Below are 19,922 nucleotides of genomic sequence, written 5' to 3' on the forward strand. Positions count from 1 at the left end.
ATTAAGGGGGATCAGGAAAGGCTTCCAGAAGAAAGTAGGATTTTAGCTGAGATGTGAAGGAAACCAGGAGACAGAGATGAGGTTGAAGAGCATACTGGTCATGGGTGAGCCTGTGAAAATGCCTGGAGTTTGGAGATGGAATGTCTTATTCAAAGGAGAGCAATGAGGCCAGTGTCACTGGATGGAAGTGTACGTGGGGTTTAGTAGTTTGGTTGTAAGAAGACCGGAAAGTGTGTGGAAGGTGGGATGAGGCTTTGAATCCCAAACAGGATTTTATATTTAATACTAGAGATATATGGAGTTCATTGAGCAGAAGCATGACATGATCAGACTGGACCTTCGGAAGATGACTGACAGCTGAATGGAGGATGGATTGGAATATGAAAACACTTGTGGCAGGCAAACAAACCAATAGACTGTTGTCCAGGCATAAGGAGATGAGGATTTGCACTAGGGTAATAACAGTATTGAAGGAGAATATGGGGTGAATAGGTACAAAGGTAAAGTTGGCAAACCTTAGTAACAGATTGTCTGTGGAGAGTGAGAGAAAAGAATAGAGAGTGATACCCAGGTTGAGAGCCTAGGTAATTAGGAGGTTGGTGATACCCTCAAAAGTAATAGAGAAGTTTTGTGGTAGGAAAGGTTTGGGGACAGGGAAAAGAAAATGAGTTCAGTTTTGGATATGTTGAATTTGAAATGGTTGTGGGACACTAAGATTAAAATGTCTAAATGGGAAGTTAGAAGTGTGTCTAAAGATTGTCTGGATAAATAGATCCAAGTAAGTGTAGAGATGATAATTGAATTCATGGAAGTTGATGGCATCACCAAGTGTACTAATACAGAGCAAGTAGAGAAGAGAGCATGAGATAGAAACCTAGGAGACATTTGTAGTTAGTGGGTATGACCTGAATGAACATCCACCAAAGGAAACTGAGGAGCAGTCAGAGAAAGAAAAGAAGCAGGAGAATGTCATAAAAAACTAGAGAGAAGAAATGGTAGTATCTAAGGCAGGATGTGAACCCAGGCCCTCTGGTTCCATAGCCAGTGATCTTTTCCACATCTTTTCTATACCACATCATTTCTACTTGCACATTTAAAAAAAAAAATTAAAAAAGAGTGATCAATAGTGTCAAAGGCTACAGAGAGGTCAAGAAGGATGAGAATTGAGAAAAGGTTATTATATTTGGAAATTAAGAGATCATTAGTAACTTTGGAGAGAGCAGTTTTAGTTGATGAGTTGGAAGCCAGATTGTAAAGAGTTAAGAGAGTAAGAGGAAAAGATGTAGAAGTACCTATTGTTGATGGCCTTCCCAAGATTTTTAGCCATTAAAGGGAGAGATACAGAACAATAACCAATGGGGATGGATGAAATAGTTGAAGGAGAGGGAAAATGAGGCCAGAGGTGAGGAGGGAGAGCAGTGCAGGCATGGTGGATGGACTTTACAAAAGCACAGGAAAAGCCTGGTGTGAGAAACAGCAGAAAGGCCAGTTTGTCACCTAAACAATAGAATGCAAGAAGGGGAGTAATATTTAATGTGTCTGGACTATGGGAGGTGTAAGGAGATAAGAAAAGGTTTGCAACCACATTTGTAGAAGACTGACTTGCTCAATTGAGGCCCAGTTGAGCTTAGATAAGATAAAATTTTGGGGGACTGAACTCAGTTGCTTGACTTCTAGCTCTGTTAGGAAGCATTCCAAAGGAGTGATCTGTTAGGGCTGGTGTTTGGCAAGCAAGAGTGGTGATTAAAAAGGGAGCAGTGGATTAAAAAAATAATTGTCCTTTGCTTTTGTTTCCATTTTCAGTAGAGCTCAGTGAACATTTCCTCATCACCACCAGTGGCAGCATTGGGCAACGTTCATCTCATAGACTGGGCAAATTTCCCTAATGATGTCGTAATGTTGGTATTGTTCAATTGTGTCAGACTTCATGACCCCGTTTGGGATTTTCTTGCCATTTTCTTCTCTATGTGATGTAATAATGGTGTCTTTAAGCTGCACCCGTTCCTACATAGAAAAATATTAAAATGAAGGCAAATACCTAATTGCCCAGTTAAAGTAGGGGGAGGGTAGATTGGCTCCGTGAAGTGCTAGAAGCCATTCGGCCACTTCCATAGATAATCCACAGATTTTCTACAATTCCTAAAGAGTAATAATAAGAAGGACTGGTTTTTCTTGCTCTTTGACCTTTGTCATTTTAAGAACTTTAAAAGAAAGCAGATTTTTAAAAAACACAAAAGACAAAAGCAAAGTCACATCCATCTTCATAAAGCTAAATTATTGCCAAATAATGTCTAACTTTGCTGTGAATTTTTTTTCCTGAAGTCCTCAAATTTTTGTGAGATTATTTTCTTACTTGCTGGAGAAGAGACAGTTTCTTTGAACCCCACCCTGTCTAAACATGCAAGTCTTATGACTTGTGAATGCTGTAACTCCTTTGTCAGCACTGCATATACTTAAATGTGTTTATTGTTCAATTGTCTCCAGACCTTAGAGATCTTCTAGTCAACTACCTCCCTACCACTGTCACCCCCTTTGTACAAATGTGGAAACAGAAATGGTGTGGTACAGTTGGAAAGAACCCTGGCCATGGAGTCAGAGGACCTGGGTTCACATCCTGCCTTGGATAGTAACTGTGTGACCGTGACCAAGTAATTTAACCTCCATGAGCTTCGGTTTCCTCATTTGTAAATTGAGGGGGTTATGGCTTTTTTATGGTTAAAAATGGTTTGATAAAAGTTAAATGACTTGCCCAGAATCACACTGTGGACAGTGTGAGGCTGTAGGCTCCAGAAATCCCTGAAAAATTGTTTAGTAAAAGGGCTATCAGAAAACTATTTGTAGGTAATCATTTAATGAATTAGTTGGATAATGAATTTTCAAGTCTACATTGTTCATTTGTTCTCAACTTTATCATCTGTATCTGTAAGAGCATTCTTGGGCCACACTTACTATTTAGTTTAACATTCTTTTATTAGGTCACTTTTTTATATAGTTGATATCTGTTCATTTCTAGGTAACACCTATTTTATTACATTCTTCAACAGAGAATACAGGTACTATCACTGATCTTGTAAGAGCTAAACAGATGTTACAGAAAGTATTTTGACTGGCAGGTTGGAGACAGAGAGAATTCAGGCCTTCAGAAAAAAAATACTTCACAGCACAGCTAGATATTCATTGGCAATAATTTAGCTTTATGGGGATGTATTGACTTTGCTTTTATGGTTTTAAAAATCTAGTTGTTTTTTTTTTTTTAAAGAGAAAGAAAAACCAGAGTCCTTTTCACTATTACTCCTTGGGTATTGTGTCACTCTTTTGGGTATTGCTTTTAACTTTGATTTATGAAGATCTGTAAGAAATTTGTGAATTTAGAGGGAAAGAAGGTAAGAAGCAGCTTCTTTCTTATAGATTTTCTTAGTTACTATTTTACTGTATTTCATGGTATGGGATTGTTAGAGGCAAGCCTGATGCCAGACCGTGTTTCAGTTTTGATGTTGAAGATCATTAAACAAACAAATGAAAAAAGGTCATTAAAACAGTTAACAAAAGGAGGTTCACTTAGCCCTAACATAGCACTAGTATGAAGCAAAGATACAGTGGCATTTAGCTTTGGCAGATGTGCCCTAAATATCTGTTCAGTTGGGCAAGCAGGATATGTGTTTATAGTCTTCAGATATTTAGCAAGTCAGGGGCACCAACCCAATGTGAGTAGGACCTTTTATGCACCTGAGTGACCACGAAGCCACCTCAGCACAGGTCAACAGGAATCTTTGTCCCTCCTTGGCCCAGCCCTGGGCTAATCAAGTCCTGGCTTTGTCACCTTTTAGAGAAAAAATCAGCCCTAACCTTTATTGTCAGGAGTGGAACAGGGAGATAGAGGGAACCATGGTAGATAGTGTTTCCATCACATGAGTGTCTATCCTGACTCACACTTATCTCCTCCAGGTCTGTGGATCTCCCTGAGGGTGTCTTTTTTAAAAATTTTATTTATTTTATTCTGAACTTAAATAAAACAAGCATTTCCATAACATGGTAGAATAGGAAAAAAAAAAGATGATTGTACATGAAACTACAAGTCTATTATGTACAACTTGCTATTCCTTTAGAATATATGATAAAGTTATCATGTAACTTTCTTTTTATTCTCTTCCCCCCCCCCCAATTCTTTCTAACATGATAGCTAGTGAACTTCCCTGACTAGATTTTAGAAAAGAGTATTTTCCTTCAGTGATATAGTTGGTATAGTTGTACAAGTATATCACTGTGCCGGGGCCCCGCCTTCCCTCCAGTTGGAGAGGTTTGGAGGTTTGCAGGATTCTTCATCATTTGTGATGAAGGCTACTTGGACTTCATCATTTCCAGAAACATGTCATTCTGTAAGAAAGAATCAACTTGGAAACTCACCCCCCCCCACCCCACACTGGGTTACTTCTTTCCCTCTCTCCCACTTTTCAGTTTCTTTTTATGTGCTCTCTCTCCCAGCACATTTTGAGCTCCTTGAGGGCAAGAACTGTCTCTTACTCTACTAGTGCCTTGAGCCTTCCATCTCCTGCTGGGTGCTGTGTTCCCAGAGGAAAGGCTACGAAGGGCCAGGCACCTTCCCTGTGCCTCAGTGAAACCATTTCCATCTGTACCAGCACAAGGCAGCTGCCCCCTCAACTGGGACGTGGAAAGCCTTCTGTGCAAAGAAGAGCAACCCTCCTTTCAGCTTCAGGTGTTCTTCCATCTCCTGTTGCACTTGTCTTGGGAGGGTATTCTCACACCTGTGCATATGCATCACATCCCACTGACTCTGAATGACTATAGATCATCATCCAAACCCCCTTCTTCATCTCCTACCACCCAGTTCCTCATTTCCATCCCCCTCGACTTTCCTACTCCAAAGTTTCATCCTAACTTTACCCAGCCCTTCCACTGTGCCTTCTGGAATGCCTGTTCCATAGGCAACAAACTTTCCTTCATCTTAAAACTATTCCTCTCCTACTCCTTCTACCTACTAGCTCTTATTGGAACTTGGCTTCTCCCTGATAACACAGCCTCCCTGACCCCTCTCTCCAGGATTGGCTGCTTTTTCATTTATTTACTGGTCAAGGTGGGGGAGCTATAATACTCCTTGCTTTCCATTCCAGGTTCTCCCCCTTCCTCCATCACTTATGTGATGAATGAATAAATTAGAATCAATTAGGCTAGCAAATAAGTTGATGGTCAGTGGTTTCTCTCAGTAACCAAAGACAAAATCACAAAGACACTGAATGCTTTAAATACCTTTGGAAAAGGGGGTGCTCCTGATAGATGAAAATCAACCTTAATTGGTTAATAATTAATGAGGAGGTGGGCTAAACGACATCAGCTCCTCCTTCTGAAACTTTGGCTTGATCGGTTTTCTCCTTCTGAGCTAGGTCACCCTAAACTCCAAAGGAGGGGAAAAGGGCATTGTTTTGGGGCAGGAATTCACCTAGATTAGATTCTGTTTATACTATCAATAGAAGTAAGGTCTCCTAATTGGGTGGGGTTCTGCTCAAGAAGAGTAGTGTATTTCTGGAAAACTACAGATAATCTCATCCAGCAGTCAAGTCCTTCAGAGACAAATGACCAGAAATAAAAAATTTAAAAACTGGATCCTAGTTTAATAATTGGTTATTAAAATAATAGAAAAATAATTTCACTTAGTAACCTCTCTTCCTTTGAGGTTCATTCTATTCATATCTACTACCTAGTCAAAATCCTGATAACTGTTATCTACAGACCCCAGGTTGCTCCCCCTTCTTCAGTAAGTTTGTTACCTGACTTGCAGTTTTTCTCTCCTCCTCAACTCTGCCTTCATACTAGGGGACTTCAACATACATATTGATTCTCCCTCAAATACCCTAACTACTCATTTTCTTGACCTATGTAGCTCATCACCTATGAGTTACTCCTCCACCCCACCTCAATCACATAAAAAGATGGTTATGCCTTTGATCTTGCCATCACCCACAAATTTAGCTACTCCATGTTAAAGAATTCTGAAATCTCTTTTTCTGATCATGATCTATTGTTTTTTTCCCCTCCTCCCCCCTCTTTCTCCCTCTCCCCTGCATTTCCTTACATAACCTCTCCTCACTGTAACCTCCAATCCCTTAATTCCTCAATTCTCCCCCAAGCTGTCTCCCCTGAACTAACCAGTCTCTCATCTTCTCCCCATCTTGACTCCCTGGTCAATTCAGCTCTACACTATCCTCCCCCCTTTCATCCAGAGCCTCCTTATATTACTGATTATGCCCAGCCATGCCTCGTTATTAGGCTACTCTTGCTATTTGTTTCCTTTGTTCCTATTCATGTACTACTGAACGAAAGTGGACAAAATTGCACAGCTATTCTGACTGAGTCTACTACAGATTTGCTACATAAGCTCAACTGAGGCCTCACTCACTGCTACTATACCTCCCCTATCAATTTAGTATCCCACTCTCCATAGTAGCTCTTCCAAACCTTTTCATATTTCTCTAAATCTCCCATGGCTTCCCTTCGCTTTCTTAGCTGAGAACCTTGCCTCATATTTTACAGAAAAATTGAGGCCATTTTCTGTGAACTTCCTTCTCTCCCCTCTTTTTCATTTATCACTCAGGTACTTCTGCCACTCTCTCCTCTGTCCTTGTCTCCCATCATGAAGTGGCCTTACTCTTCACTAAGGCTCATCCCTCTACTTGTTCAATCCCATTCCAATCCCACCTCCTCCAACAGATTGCTCCCTCTGTAATTTTTCTTTCACTTATTTTCAAACCCTCCCTGTCTATTGGATCATTTCCTACTGTCTACAAACATGCGTATGTCTCCTTCATCCTAAAAAAAAGTCTCACTTGACCTTTCCATCCCCACTATCATTCTATATCTCTTCTGTCCTTTGTAGCTAAACTCTTGACTTGCCCAACACAGAACCCATTTTCTTTCCCACTATACCCTCTCCTCCTCCTCCTACCCTCCGTATTACTGTGGAGGGCAACACCATCCTCCCAGTCCCTTAGGCTTACAACCTGTGAGTTATCCTGGATTCCTCATTCTCTCACCACAAACCCCTGTCTCATCCAAACTATTGCCCAGGTCTGTTTATTTTACTTTTGCAACATCTCTTAAATGTGTCCCCTTATTTCCCTTGACTCTGCCACCACTTCAGTGCAGGCCCTAATCATCTCGTGCCTTACTTACTGAAAAAACCTGCTGGTGGGTCTTCCTGCCTCAAGTCTCTCCCCACATCAATCCATCCTGCATTCAGCCATTACACTCATTTTCCAAAAATTGAAAGTCAGATCATGTCACCCATCCACCCCCTACCACCACCACTTCCTTACTCCCCCACTTAATAAACTCCAGTGACTTCCATTTGCCTCCAGGAGCAAATTTATTTGGCATTCAAAGCCCTTCACAACCCATTTCTCTTCCCAGTCTTTTTTATGCTTTACTCCCTGATAAGTATGCTTTGATACAGTGACACTAGCCTCTTGGGTGTTCTGTGAATGTATCTCACTGTATCTCTCTCTTCCTGGCATCTTCTCCATCTCTCCCCAATGCCAGAAATGCTCTCCCTCCTCTACTCGGATTCTTTTTAGGTCTCCATCCCCATTCCCTCTTAATTCCAATACCTTCCTTTTGTTAATTATTTCCTATTTATCCTGCATATAACTTGCTTTGTATATATTTGTTTGCAGCAAGGCCCCTGAGGGCAGGGACTGTCTTTTGCTTCTTTTTGGATCATCAGCTCGTAGCACAGTGCCTGGCATGTAGTATGCACTTAATAAATATTGATTTATTGATTGATTGACTTCCCCCCAAAAGTCTGTGTCTCCCACCAGTACCTGTAGAATCCAGGGAAAAGTATATTCAGGCTTTAAGGGCACATATTGCAAAGTGGTAATTCACATCTCCTTGGTGTCCTTTTTGCTGAAGTCTTCAAGATGTTCCTCTTAGGTAGGATGTAGCTTTTCTCTCAGACTGTCTTGTTGAACTTTGAATCTGCTTTTCCTCATTGAATTCAATTTGTTCTTACACTGCCATCAACTGTACCTAGAAAACTGCTAGGACACTGAGAGTAAAAGATCAAAATCCTCTGAAGTCCATGAAAGCCTCTTCATTCAAGCCAGGAACACTAAGGCAAGGGCTGAGGTTCTTCTCCCAGCTTTCCAAATAATTCCTTTCTCAGGGACTTCCTCTTTCCTGGCTCATCATTCATTAGGATCCTCCAATTTCAACTAGCTTGCTGGTTTTATACAAGCCCCACAGGGTATGACAATATTGTTAACCATAACCAATTCAAACAAAGTCCCTGTTCCTTGACACACAAGTTCATCCAGTGGTTTTCAAAGACATCTAAATTGATGAAAGACTTTCCCCACTTTATCAGTCTAAATTCCATGATTTTTTGAAAGGATGTACCTAGGCTCCTTGGGTTCATACCTAGTTAACAGGTTAGGGTAGCAAGGTAGAGCATTTTGCCATTTACTTTAAAGTAGGGTAGAGTGATTGTCTAGACTTACCTTTCACCTCTAACATTAAGAAGAAATATTATAAAGATAATTTTATGAGGAAAAATAAATCTGGAGAGATTACTGAATGAAGGCTTGATACTGAAGAGATTTTTCGTGTCATGACATGAAAGACAGGAAAGACCAAAAAAAAAAAAAAAGTGAGAGAGAGAGAGAGGTCCTTCTTTCTCTATGGAATTTGTGTTGCAAAGAAAATAAAAAGAATTTTTGAGAAATTATTTTATATGATGTTTTGAGTGATAAATTTTATGTTCAGTAACTTTAATATTTAGTTAATCCTGGGAGATTAAGTGATGAGAGAGAGAGAGAGAGAGAGAGAGAGAGAGAGAGAGAGAGAGAGCAAGCGAGCACTGTTACTACTATTGGGAAAGGTTTCTCCGGTATATCAAATAATAATTGCATTGACAGGGACTCTAAGTTTAATTAATTGAGAGATATATTGAAATTTTATTAATGAGGAAATAAATTAATATACACTGTTGGCACAGTGTATAGAGTGCCAGACCTGGAGTCAGGAAGACCTGAGTTCAAATCTGGCCTCAGACACTTACTAGTTGTGTGACCCTGGGCAAGTCACTTAACCCTGTTCACCTCAGTTTTCTCATCTGTAAAATGAAATAGAGAAGGAAATGGCAAAACCACTCCAGTATCCTGCCAAGAAAACCCCAGATGAGACCAACAAAGAGTCGGTCATGGCTTTTAAAAAAAAAAAAAGGCTGTGATAATCCTAGATCTTGGAATGATAGGATTAAATGATATATTTTATGATAAAACATTATTTTAAAATGTAAAAACCATTCTTAGCTTATGGACCATAAAAAACAAACAAAACAGAAAGCAGTATGAATTTGGTCTGTGGGCTGTAGTTTGCCAACCCTTGGTCTACACCAGGAGTGGGGAATCTGCAGTCTAGAGGCCACATGTGGCCTTCTAAATCCTTGGGTGTGGCCTTTCGACTGAGTCCAAGTTTTACAGAATAAATCCTTTTAGTAAGAGGATTTGTTCTATAAAGTTTGGATTCAGTCTAGACTCTAGACAGTTTACAAAGCAATAAATCAAACTCTGATTTCTAGTGTTCACCGATTTCCGCAGTGTAAATGCTCACACTGAAAATGTGGTTCTCCGGCACTGGTATGAGCTGGCTTCAGCCTACTCCTGGAAATCACCCATCTAATTCTATTCCAAACCTTCTCCCTATTTTTCCTAACACTAACAACCAGCTACTTCAGGGGAGTCTTCCTGCCTGTCAAAATAGGCCTGTCCCCACTTCTTTTCATTCCCTCCACCAAAGATCTCATAGGAGACAGACCAGCAAGAGAAGTATAGTAGTATAAAATAACTTGTAATTTATGAAAATACAATAGAACTTAAAATTATTAGAGTCCAACTAGGTGGCACAGTGAATAGAGCGTTGGAGTTAAGGGCATCTGAATTCAAATCCAACCTCAGTCCCTTAACTAGCTGTATGAGTGGGCAAGTCACTTAACCTCACTAACTTCCATAAAATGAGTGTAATAATAGCATCTACCTCCCAGGGTCATTGTGAGGATGAAATGAGATAATATTTGTCAAGCACTTTGCAAACCTTAAAGTGCTCTATAAATGTCCACTGTCATTCTTATTATTTTTAAAACAAATAAAGGATGGAAATTGGGAAAACATGCTTATTAAAAATTCTATTTCCATTATTGTAGTAACGTAATAATGTAATGTGTCCTAGCACCAGATTATAGAGTGATGCTCCAGCATTTGTTGGAGCCTCCTAGCACATAGGCAATCAAGCATAGGTTAGGGTATTTGATAGTCATAAGCTCTTTGGTTGTGCTAAATGATTTATCCAACTCCTCAGATTGGTTTGAGAGTCACCAGAAATATTCTAGGTAGATAGAATTAGATGAGCCTTAGGGACCTACTATAACACATGACTATTGGAGAAGATTCACCCTATATGTGTGCCGACTCTAAAAACCAAGAAGATTCCCTCTAACTCCACCTCCAGGTGAGAAACATTTGATTTTAAATAGATGAAAATCTCCAAGTGATTTTGGACCCTATGGGTTTTGAGCACCTGGCTCATAGAAACGCCTGCAGTTTTTGTAATAATGAAGTATATTCCTTGCATGGTTCCTTTATATTCCTTTGTGATCCACTGAATCAGGGTGAAGTACTAGGACCTCTGAAAATTTAGCAGAGATTGTGCACTACCCTTTGGCTACTATCTAATTTTCTTATTCCTATCCTATTGTGACCAACACTGAATCATGGAAATATGTGTAGGACACGTATAATTTTTTTTTTTTCCAGCACAACCAGCTCCACTGCTAGTAGCTGTGATACGGAGTTCACCAAGGAAGACGAGCAGAGGCTAAAGGATTATATTCAACAGCTCAAGAATGACAGGGCAGCTGTCAAGCTGACCATGTTAGAGTTGGAAAGCATCCATATTGATCCTCTTAGTTACGATGTCAAGCCTCGAGGAGATAGTCAGAGACTAGACCTAGAAAATGCTGTGCTGATGCAGGAGCTGATGGCAATGAAGGTACATGTTTAGTGACTACTGTTTCTATTTGCCAGGCTGGCATTGGATGGGAGAATTTAGAGTTTGTCCCCCAAAGTGGCCTTGACAAGTGATGGTAACAAATCAACTGTTAGCTTAGCTTTTGAAATTACAGTGTTGTCTGTTGACTCTCTTTCCTGTCCTGAAAAAAGACATGGCTAAAATTAAACAGGTTATCAAAGTATGTGGTATGTTTCAGTTATTATTAAGAGGAAGAGATTGAGAATATGAGAGGAATTTGTTTATTGGGGGACAGGGAATGACTAGACTAGGGACTACAGCAGGATAGGACTAATCTAGAAAGGGATGATGGAACAGAGAGAGTGATATCAGGTAAAAGAGTTTACACCTGGGCAAACAATTGATTTGGGATTGCATGAGCAGGATAGCTAATCTAGATAGGGATGATAGGGCAGACAGACAGGTATCAGGTGAAGGAGTTTTACACCTGGGCAAACAACTGAGTTAATAGCCACAAAGTAAGGGGTTGTACCAAAATCTAAGCACATGGTTATAGAATCCACTAGCCCTAAAGTAATTCTCATTCTGGATTATATTAGGTTAATTTATGTGTGTCCCATCCCCCTACTGGATTGCAAACCCTTTGAAGGCAGAGAGTATAATCTTAGTACCTAATACTGTAATTTATACAGTAGGTATTTAATGAACTTCCTAAGTACAAGATAGATCTACTTATACAGAAGTTCATCTGAAAAAGATCTGGGTTCTTTAAGTAGATTATAAATTCACTATGAGTCACAAGTCAGTCAAAAATGCTAACATTAGATGGCATTGAGAAACACAATGTCCATTTCTAGGGAAATGATAGGCCCAATGTATTCTATTTCCCTTGTCGGACCACATCTGAAACATTATATTTCCAGATAAATTGTGGTGACTGTCAGTAGCCCCAGAACAAATTTTATTCCTTGGTCTCTGTCACCTAGAAATTGGCCAAGGGGATATGGTGTGTAGATCAGGTGGGCAGGATCCACTGGGGAGAAAAACCTGCTCCCCTCTCTAGGAGTAAGAAGGAATCGCTCCACTTTTGGTAGCTTCACTTCTCCTTGTTTTTCTCCCTTGATGATGGTTTGATAACTCCCCATCACGATTCTGTAGCATATGACTCCCACCTGCTAAAACAACTGCATGTCAGTGACCATTCTCTACTCATCACACGAAGTCTCTATTCTTCTTTTGCTCTGGGCCATACTACCCTGCCTTCTTCCTTCTGACAGGGATGTGGTATGCTTGTGCAGAGACCTGAGTTGCTTAGAAGACTAGCACTGGCACATCTCACTTCCCAGACTCTTGAAAAAAACACCCTTTCCCTTCAAATTCATTGTTTGGTCTTTCTGGATCACACTATCTGATTAAGAAATCTAATGAGATAATATTTATAAAGTGCTTAGCATGGTGCCTGTCATGTAGTAGGTGTTTAATAAGTGCTTATTCCCACTCCACCCCAATAGAATGGGGGAATTTTAATGCATCATCTCCCATATCACTGTTTGCTAATTAAGACAGAGAGTTGGATTATTTTTCTGTGCTGTTGTGAAGTGTTTGGGAAGAAAGTAAAACAATCCACTTTAGCCTCCAGTTTAGCCCAGTTTCTGGGCTCTACAGACATGAGGTCAAATGCCTGATTTACTTGTTCTGTATCATTACCATCCCCTAAGAATTCAGTCTTCAGTAAGGAATGTGTTGTGTAAAGGAACATGTAACATGCTCATCAAATTAGCAGGTGATGTAAAGCTGAGAGGGATAGCTAACACACCGGATAACAGTCAGAATCTAAAAAGATCTTGACCAAAAGTATAGCCTAGAGCATTGGGCTTAATTTAATAAGACAACATTAAATAAGGAGAAATGTAAAATTTTACATTTAGGTACAAAAATGATCAACTTCACATGTCCATCAGGGAGACATGATAAGTCAGTCATGTATAAAATCTCAAGTAACCTTCAAAGTTTAGTGCAAATGCCACCTCTTACAGGTTGTCTGTGATCCTCCCAGGCTGGTGCCCTTTCCCTAGAAATTACTTTGTATATATAGTATTTTGCATTTAACTTTGTATTGTGTAGTAGGGATTCCTTTTCAAGTATGAGTTGAACTAGATGATTACTAGACCTGTAAAATTCTGTGAAATGCTTTGCATCATCTCACAATCACTATAAAACTAATTCAAGAAACCAGTACTAGAGAATAAAGGGTATACTTTTGAGTTACTGAATAATAGCAATAACTGTTTCCATTGATGGTTAACAAATAAGAATTTTCTGATGGGAAAATACAATCAATCAGTAAGCACTTATATTTAGCATTTCTATGTGCTAGACACTTTGATAAGCACTGAGGATACAAAGGATGGCAAAAATACATTTGCTACTTTAAGGAGCTCATATGCTGGTGGGGGGAGGGGAAGAAAACATGCAAACAACTAGGAACGAAATAAATATTATTCAGTGTAAATGGGAAGTAATCCTAGAAGGAAGACACTAGCAATGGGCATGGTGGGGTAGAAGTTACAAAAGTTAGGATTTACAGTGAGTGTTGAAGGAAGCTAGGAGGTGGTGTTAAAAAGGGAGAGCATTCCAGGTATGGGAATAGTCAATGAAAAGGCAGTCAGAAGAGAGTGTCACATGCAAAGGACAGCAAGGAAAACAGTTCATGGATTATAGAGGATGTAACAGGAAATGAAGTATAAGAAGACTGGAAAGAGCCAGATTGTGTAAAACTTCAAAAGCTAAACAGAGGAATTTTACATTTGATCCTGTAGGTAATAGGGAACTCAATAGAGTTTACTGAGCAAGGAAGTAACATAGTCAGATCTGCATTTTTGGAAGGATCACTTTGTCAGTTGACTGGAGGATAGACTAGAGTAGGAAGAGACTTGAGGAAGGGAGACCAAAAAGCTATTGGAACAGTCCGAGTGCAGGGGGATGAGAGCTTGCACCAGGGGTGCTAGCTTTGTGCACAGAGAGAAGGAAACATGAGTGATCGTGAAAATAGAAATAATAAGATTTGTCAAAAATTGGATATGTTAAGTGAGTGAGAGAGGAGTCAAGAATGACACCAAGTTCAGACAGTAAACATTTATTAAGTGCCTACTATGGTGGGGATCCAAAAAAAAGGTAAAAAAACAGTCCTTTCCCTCAAGGAACTTACAATCTAATGGGAGAGACAACATGCTAACAAATATATGCAAAGCTATATATACAAAACTATGCTGTTTACAGGATAAATAGGAAATAAGTAACAGAGAAAAGGCACTGAAATTAAGAGGGTTGAAAAAGACTTCCTGTACAAGATGGAATTTTACCTGGACCTTAGAGTGTACTAGACAATGGAAAGTCTAGAGCCAAGAGATGTAGTGTCTTGTTCATGGAACAACATGAGCCAGAGGGTATTACAGCCAGGCTCAGATATACCTAGGTGGGAAAATGGGGAAACTAAGTTAAAAAGATCAGACCTTCCTCTTTACAAGGTAATCCTCTCAACTTTCCCCAGAGACAGACTTCCACCTGTAGCAGTCCTCAGCCTGCAGGAGTATATGGCATTTCCCTTGAATGATGGACTCGCATGCTATCAATTTCTGTTTAGATTCTACCAATATCCCATTTTTCATTCTTATTCTGAAATTCCCTCTTTTTCTTTATGCAATCTCTAGTAAAATGACCCATTAGGCTTCATGGCTAGGCTAAAATAGGAGCCAGAGATATTTGGGCAGTGCCTAAGGTTGCCTGTGGTTTCTGCTTAGGTTCCCTCATTTCTTTATCTCTTCCATCATATTGGACAAGAGTTATGCCCATTTTCTGTCTTGTGGAGAGAAAAACCACCAACGGTTGGTCCCTCTCATCTTAAAGAAGTTAGATCTCTTACCATAGTGGAGGAGGAATAGGGTAGAAGAGCAAAAGAGAAGGGTACAGTCAGAAGTGGGCATGTGCCATCTGACAGGGCTACTCAAGACCATGTAGTTTATTTTGGATGAGATTGTTCAATGGCCATTCCTAGTTTCTTTAATGTGCAATAATCAAAAAAATGTCACATTTAGGTGAAAATAATTCATCAACTGAATCTCTAGCAGTCTTAGACTACAGGTTACTAAGTATAACAGAATAACACGTGCTTTCTTCATTCCCAGCTGAACTGGGCAGGGGGAGGGGGAAAGCTTGTTTTAAAATCAGGATTTAAGCAGTTTTCCCCAAGGTGGGGTCCCTAGGACCTGACCCCCATTGTCACCTGTAAAAGGATACTAAAGTAGCCATCACAAGTGACTCAGGGAGAGTAATTATTAGGAAGTTGCGCCAACTCACTCTAAAGTGTCACCCTCATGGAAGAGGGCAATGACTCGTGGGATATCCCTCACTCATCCCAATCAAGGCTCAGAATACAAAGATTTTCTGCAGGCCTTCCTTCTTTATGACTGAGCCATTTTAGAAAAGCCAGTTTAACATAATGAATTTAACTAGCCACTTGTTTTATCAACTGAAAAGCTATTTTACTTTGGCCCACTGCCACTTAAAACATTTGACCAGCTGTCACTGTGAAGAGGAAATTGCTGGTATTGTGAAATTATCTTCAATCCTTACCTTTTTTCTTTATAATTTTTGCTTTCTCTTTGAAATTTTTACCAAAAATCTAGTGAGCGCTATCAATTTTAAGACTCTTTTTATCAATTTAAATTTTATTTGTACAATAACTGTCTTGGTGCCCTAGAGACTTTCCTGGTTTGTGAGCTTACCTTGACTCAGAGAAAATTTGACTCAAAGCTTAGGGGGACATCTAGGACTTCTCAGGGAAGAAGGGAATCCCCTTGGAGAGGGCATCCTGGGGTGGAGGTCCCATAACTAATTTCTGGCTGGCTTGCCAACTGACATGATAAGGAGACACTGAGGCACAAAGCTCCAAGCATGATCAATTTATTAGCAAGGCTAATAAAAAAATAATTCAAGACTCCTCAGTGCTCAAGGATGCATCTGACAGTCAGAGCAGTTCTTATATACAGTTGGTTACATAATAGTCCAGTGATGGGAACTAAACTAAGGCTGTAATTATTCTGACAGAGAGATAGAGGGTGGGCTTACTGAGAGAGGGGATTTCCAGACCCATGGCAACAGGAAAAACATAGGGTTGGCTAACAACCTCAGGCAAGTCTCATAGTAAGCAAACATCATATGACCAGGTTGTGTCATCTTCTTTTTCCCTCTCTCCTGCCTTCCACAGTCAGCAAAAAGTTCCCAATTTTAAGTCTTTATGGTCAGACTTTAACTCATAGGAATAGGGAAGTAAAACTCTTATACACTGTGCCCTGTCATTTTTCAATTTCACACATTCCAAACATGGGAGACAGTCAAAGAAAATGACTGGAGCCAAGAGACAGAGTGTCTTGTTCAAGAAACAGCAAGGAGACCCATTTCAGTGGACCAAAGAGTCCTTGGAATGTTGGGGTGTAAGATCTAAGAAGACTAAAAAGGTTGGAGGGGTGTAGGTCATGAAGGGCTCTGAACTCCAAACAGAGGATTTGTTATTTGATCCTGGAGGTAACAGGGAACCACTGGGAGTTGTTGAGTGCTATAGGAAAAACACTTTGGGGCTTAATGGAGGGTGGACTAGAGTGACTTGTGGAAGACCAACCAACCAGCAGGCTATATTATAGTAGTCCAGGCATGAGGAGATAGGAGCCTGCACCAGGGTGATGGTAGTTATCAAGAGAGAAGAGAACATATTCAAGAGGTGTTGCAAATGTGAACTCAAAAGCCCTGGCAACATGTGGTGGTTGAAAAAGAGCATAAAGTCAAGGATGATGCCTATGTTGTGAGGTTGGAGGACTGGGAGGATGATGGTAGACCTCAGCAATAAGGAAGTATGGGGGGAGATGGATTGGAGGGAAAGAATTGAGCTCAGTTTTGGACGTGTTGTGTTTCAGACATGTAGAGGACACCCAGTGAGAAATTCCAGAAAGGAAGTTGGAGATGCAGGACTGGAGATTTGCAGAGAGGTTAGGGTTGGATAAGTAGGTTTGAGAATCATCAATATAGAGACAATTGAATAATAGAAAGAATATGAATGAATACTAATAAAAGAGCTGATGAGATCACCAAGTAAAATAGTATGAAGGGAGAGGATAATTGACCTGGGACAGAACCCTAGGGAACAGTCATGATTAACGAGTATGATACAGATAAAATTTAAATGCAGGAGATTGAGAAGGACTGGTCAGATAAATTTTTAAAAAGTAGGAAAGATTAGTGTCCCAAAAACCTAGAAAGAAGAGAGCATTTAGAGGAGGGTGATTGACAGTGTCAAAAGTTGTAAATAAGTCAAGAAGGATGATGTTTGAAAAAAGACCCCGTGGATTTGCAATTAAATGATCATCGGTAACTTTGGAGAGAGCAGTTTCCTTTGAATGCTATAGTTGAACATGAGATTGTAGAGAGTTAAGAGCATGAAAGGAGCGAAATTGGAGGCACCAATGGCCTTCTCAAGGAGTTTAGCCCAGGGGTGGGGAACCTGAGGCCATGTGGCCTCTAAAGTAGCCACTAAAACCTAAAAAGACATGAGATTATAGTTAGCAGGGATGGTCAGATGAAGTGAGAGTTTTGTGAGGGTGGGGGAGACAGGTGTATGTTTGTAGAGAGTAAGGAAGCAATTCGTAGATGGGGGAGATTCTAGATAATGAGAAAGTGGGAATGATAGAGACATCAGTCTACTAGAAGAGACAGGACGGAATGGGGTCTCGTGCAGAGAGAGGCATTTGCCTTAGCAAAGAGAAAGGCCACTTGACAGAAATAATGAAGGAGACAGTGACAGAAGGCATGATGAGGAAGGAGAAAGACACATCTTTTGATGAATGGCCTCAGTTTTTTCAGTAAAATATGAGTCAAAGTTCTCAGCTGAGAGGGTTAGAGGGGGAGATACCATGGGATTTGAAGAGGGATGAAATGATCTGGAAGAGCCACTTTAGAAAGACAGTTAATTAGGGAGATACAGAAGTATTGCCTAGCAAAAGTGAGGGCCCAGTTGAGATTGCGTAACATAAATTTGTAGTAGAATCAGAATGGTTGTGTGATTTTTCTCTATGAATTAACAAACCATGTGTTTTGTTATATAGGAGGAAATGGCTGAGCTGAAAGCCCAGTTATACCTACTGGAGAAAGAGAAGAAAGCTCTTGAACTGAAGCTGAGTACCCGAGAGGCCCAGGAACAAGCATATTTGGTGCATATTGAACATCTCAAGTCTGAGGTGGAGGAACAGAAGGAACAAAAAATGAGGTCACTCAGTTCCACCAGCAGTGGAAGCAAAGAAAAATCTGGCAAGGTAAAGAAATGCAAGGTGCTGGTCCATAGCTTGAATGACATATAGGTCTGGGTGGATAGCTGGAAGGGTAGTGTAGTGGGGAAGGGAAGGATAGAAAAAAGTAATTCACATTTCACTACTATTACTAGGATATAGAATGCATTCAGAGGTTAAGATTCAAAATGGGGCTCATAAACCACCCCTACCTCACACATTTTTGTCTCCCACTGCATTTTGCAAACTTTACCTTTTATTCTGATTTCTTTAATAAGAGTGATTTTTTAAAAATTTGTTTTAAATTTTTTTTCATTAACAAGCATTTCTTTTTTCTCCATCCCACCTCTACGCAACCGTAGGGGTAGAGGTAAGGGGCAATATTTAAGCAAAACATAGTCCCACATTTGCCATGTACAAAATTTTTATGTCTCATTTTTCATCTTGGGTCCATCACCTCTTGGTCAGGAAGTAGGTAGAGTATGACTTTGTGGCATACCTCCAAATTGTTTTTCAGCATAGCTGAATCAACTGACAGCTACAAAACAGTGCATTAATGTGCCTGTTTTCCCAAAACGTCTCCAACATTTGCATTTTCCTTTTTTAATCATTTTAACCAATCTGATGAGTATGAGGTAAAATCTCAATGTTGCTTTAATGAGAATTTCTGTAATAATTAGTGATTTGGAGAAATTTTTCGTTTAAAGGGTTATTGATAGCTTTGATTTCTTTTGAGGATTTTTTTGTTCATCTGCTTTGACTAGTCATCTAATTGGGGAATGCCTGTCATTATAATATAATTGAGTCAGATCCTTATATATTGTGGGACTGAGACTTTTATCAGAGAAATCTGCAAATATTTTTCCCCCAGTTAACTGTTTCCTTTCTAATATTAGCTGTAATGGTCTTTTTTTGTGAAACTTTTTAATTTTATGTCATCAGAATTGTTCATTGTATCTTGATCATCTGTCATTTGTTTGATCATGAAATCTTCCAGATATTTTCTTCTTTGATATTTTAAGTTATGATGTGGGCTTTTACATTTAAGTCATGTATATATTTGGAGCTATCTTGATATGTCATTAGTCTAAACTTAATTTCTTGGAGACTGTTTTCCAGCTTTCCCAGCAGTTTTTCTCAGATAAGTTCTTATACCAATAACTATGGTCTTTGAGATTATCAAACACTAACCTACTCATTTGAGATCTAATAACTGCTAGACTCCCCTCTTTCTTGCCTTCTTTTTTCCCATTATTTATCTTAATGAAGTAATGAAGTAATCCTTTGGTAGTTTGATTGGTATGTCACTGAATTAGAACATTTAAATGGCATTTTCATTTCTATTATTGGCTCAGTCTTCATAAGCAATTAATATTTTAAAAATTACTTAAATGTATCTTTATTTCCATAAAGAGTATTTTGTAGCTGTATTCATTTAGTTACTATGGCAACTAAATTTAGTTACTTGGTAGAGAGAGACACCTAAATATTTTTTACATTCTGTACTTAGTTAAATGGATTTTTTTTTTATGTGTTCCTGCTGGGTTTGTT

At 39.5% G+C, this 19,922-nt stretch overlaps 1 protein-coding gene across 1 annotated transcript in view; it reads left to right on the plus strand.

The window, feature by feature from the left end:
* Positions 1 to 19,922, plus strand: part of MCC (MCC, WNT signaling pathway regulator) — a 242,274-nt gene that overhangs the window by 200,953 nt on the left and 21,399 nt on the right. The window contains exons 13-14 of the mRNA XM_027839267.1: positions 10,824 to 11,058; positions 18,192 to 18,398. Of these exons, the coding sequence (XP_027695068.1) occupies positions 10,824 to 11,058; positions 18,192 to 18,398 (442 nt within the window). The remainder of the gene's footprint in view (positions 1 to 10,823; positions 11,059 to 18,191; positions 18,399 to 19,922) is intronic.

The sequence above is a fragment of the Vombatus ursinus genome, unplaced genomic scaffold, assembly GCF_900497805.2.
Source record: "Vombatus ursinus unplaced genomic scaffold, bare-nosed wombat genome assembly UNPS02014832.1, whole genome shotgun sequence".
Taxonomy (NCBI): domain Eukaryota; kingdom Metazoa; phylum Chordata; class Mammalia; order Diprotodontia; family Vombatidae; genus Vombatus; species Vombatus ursinus.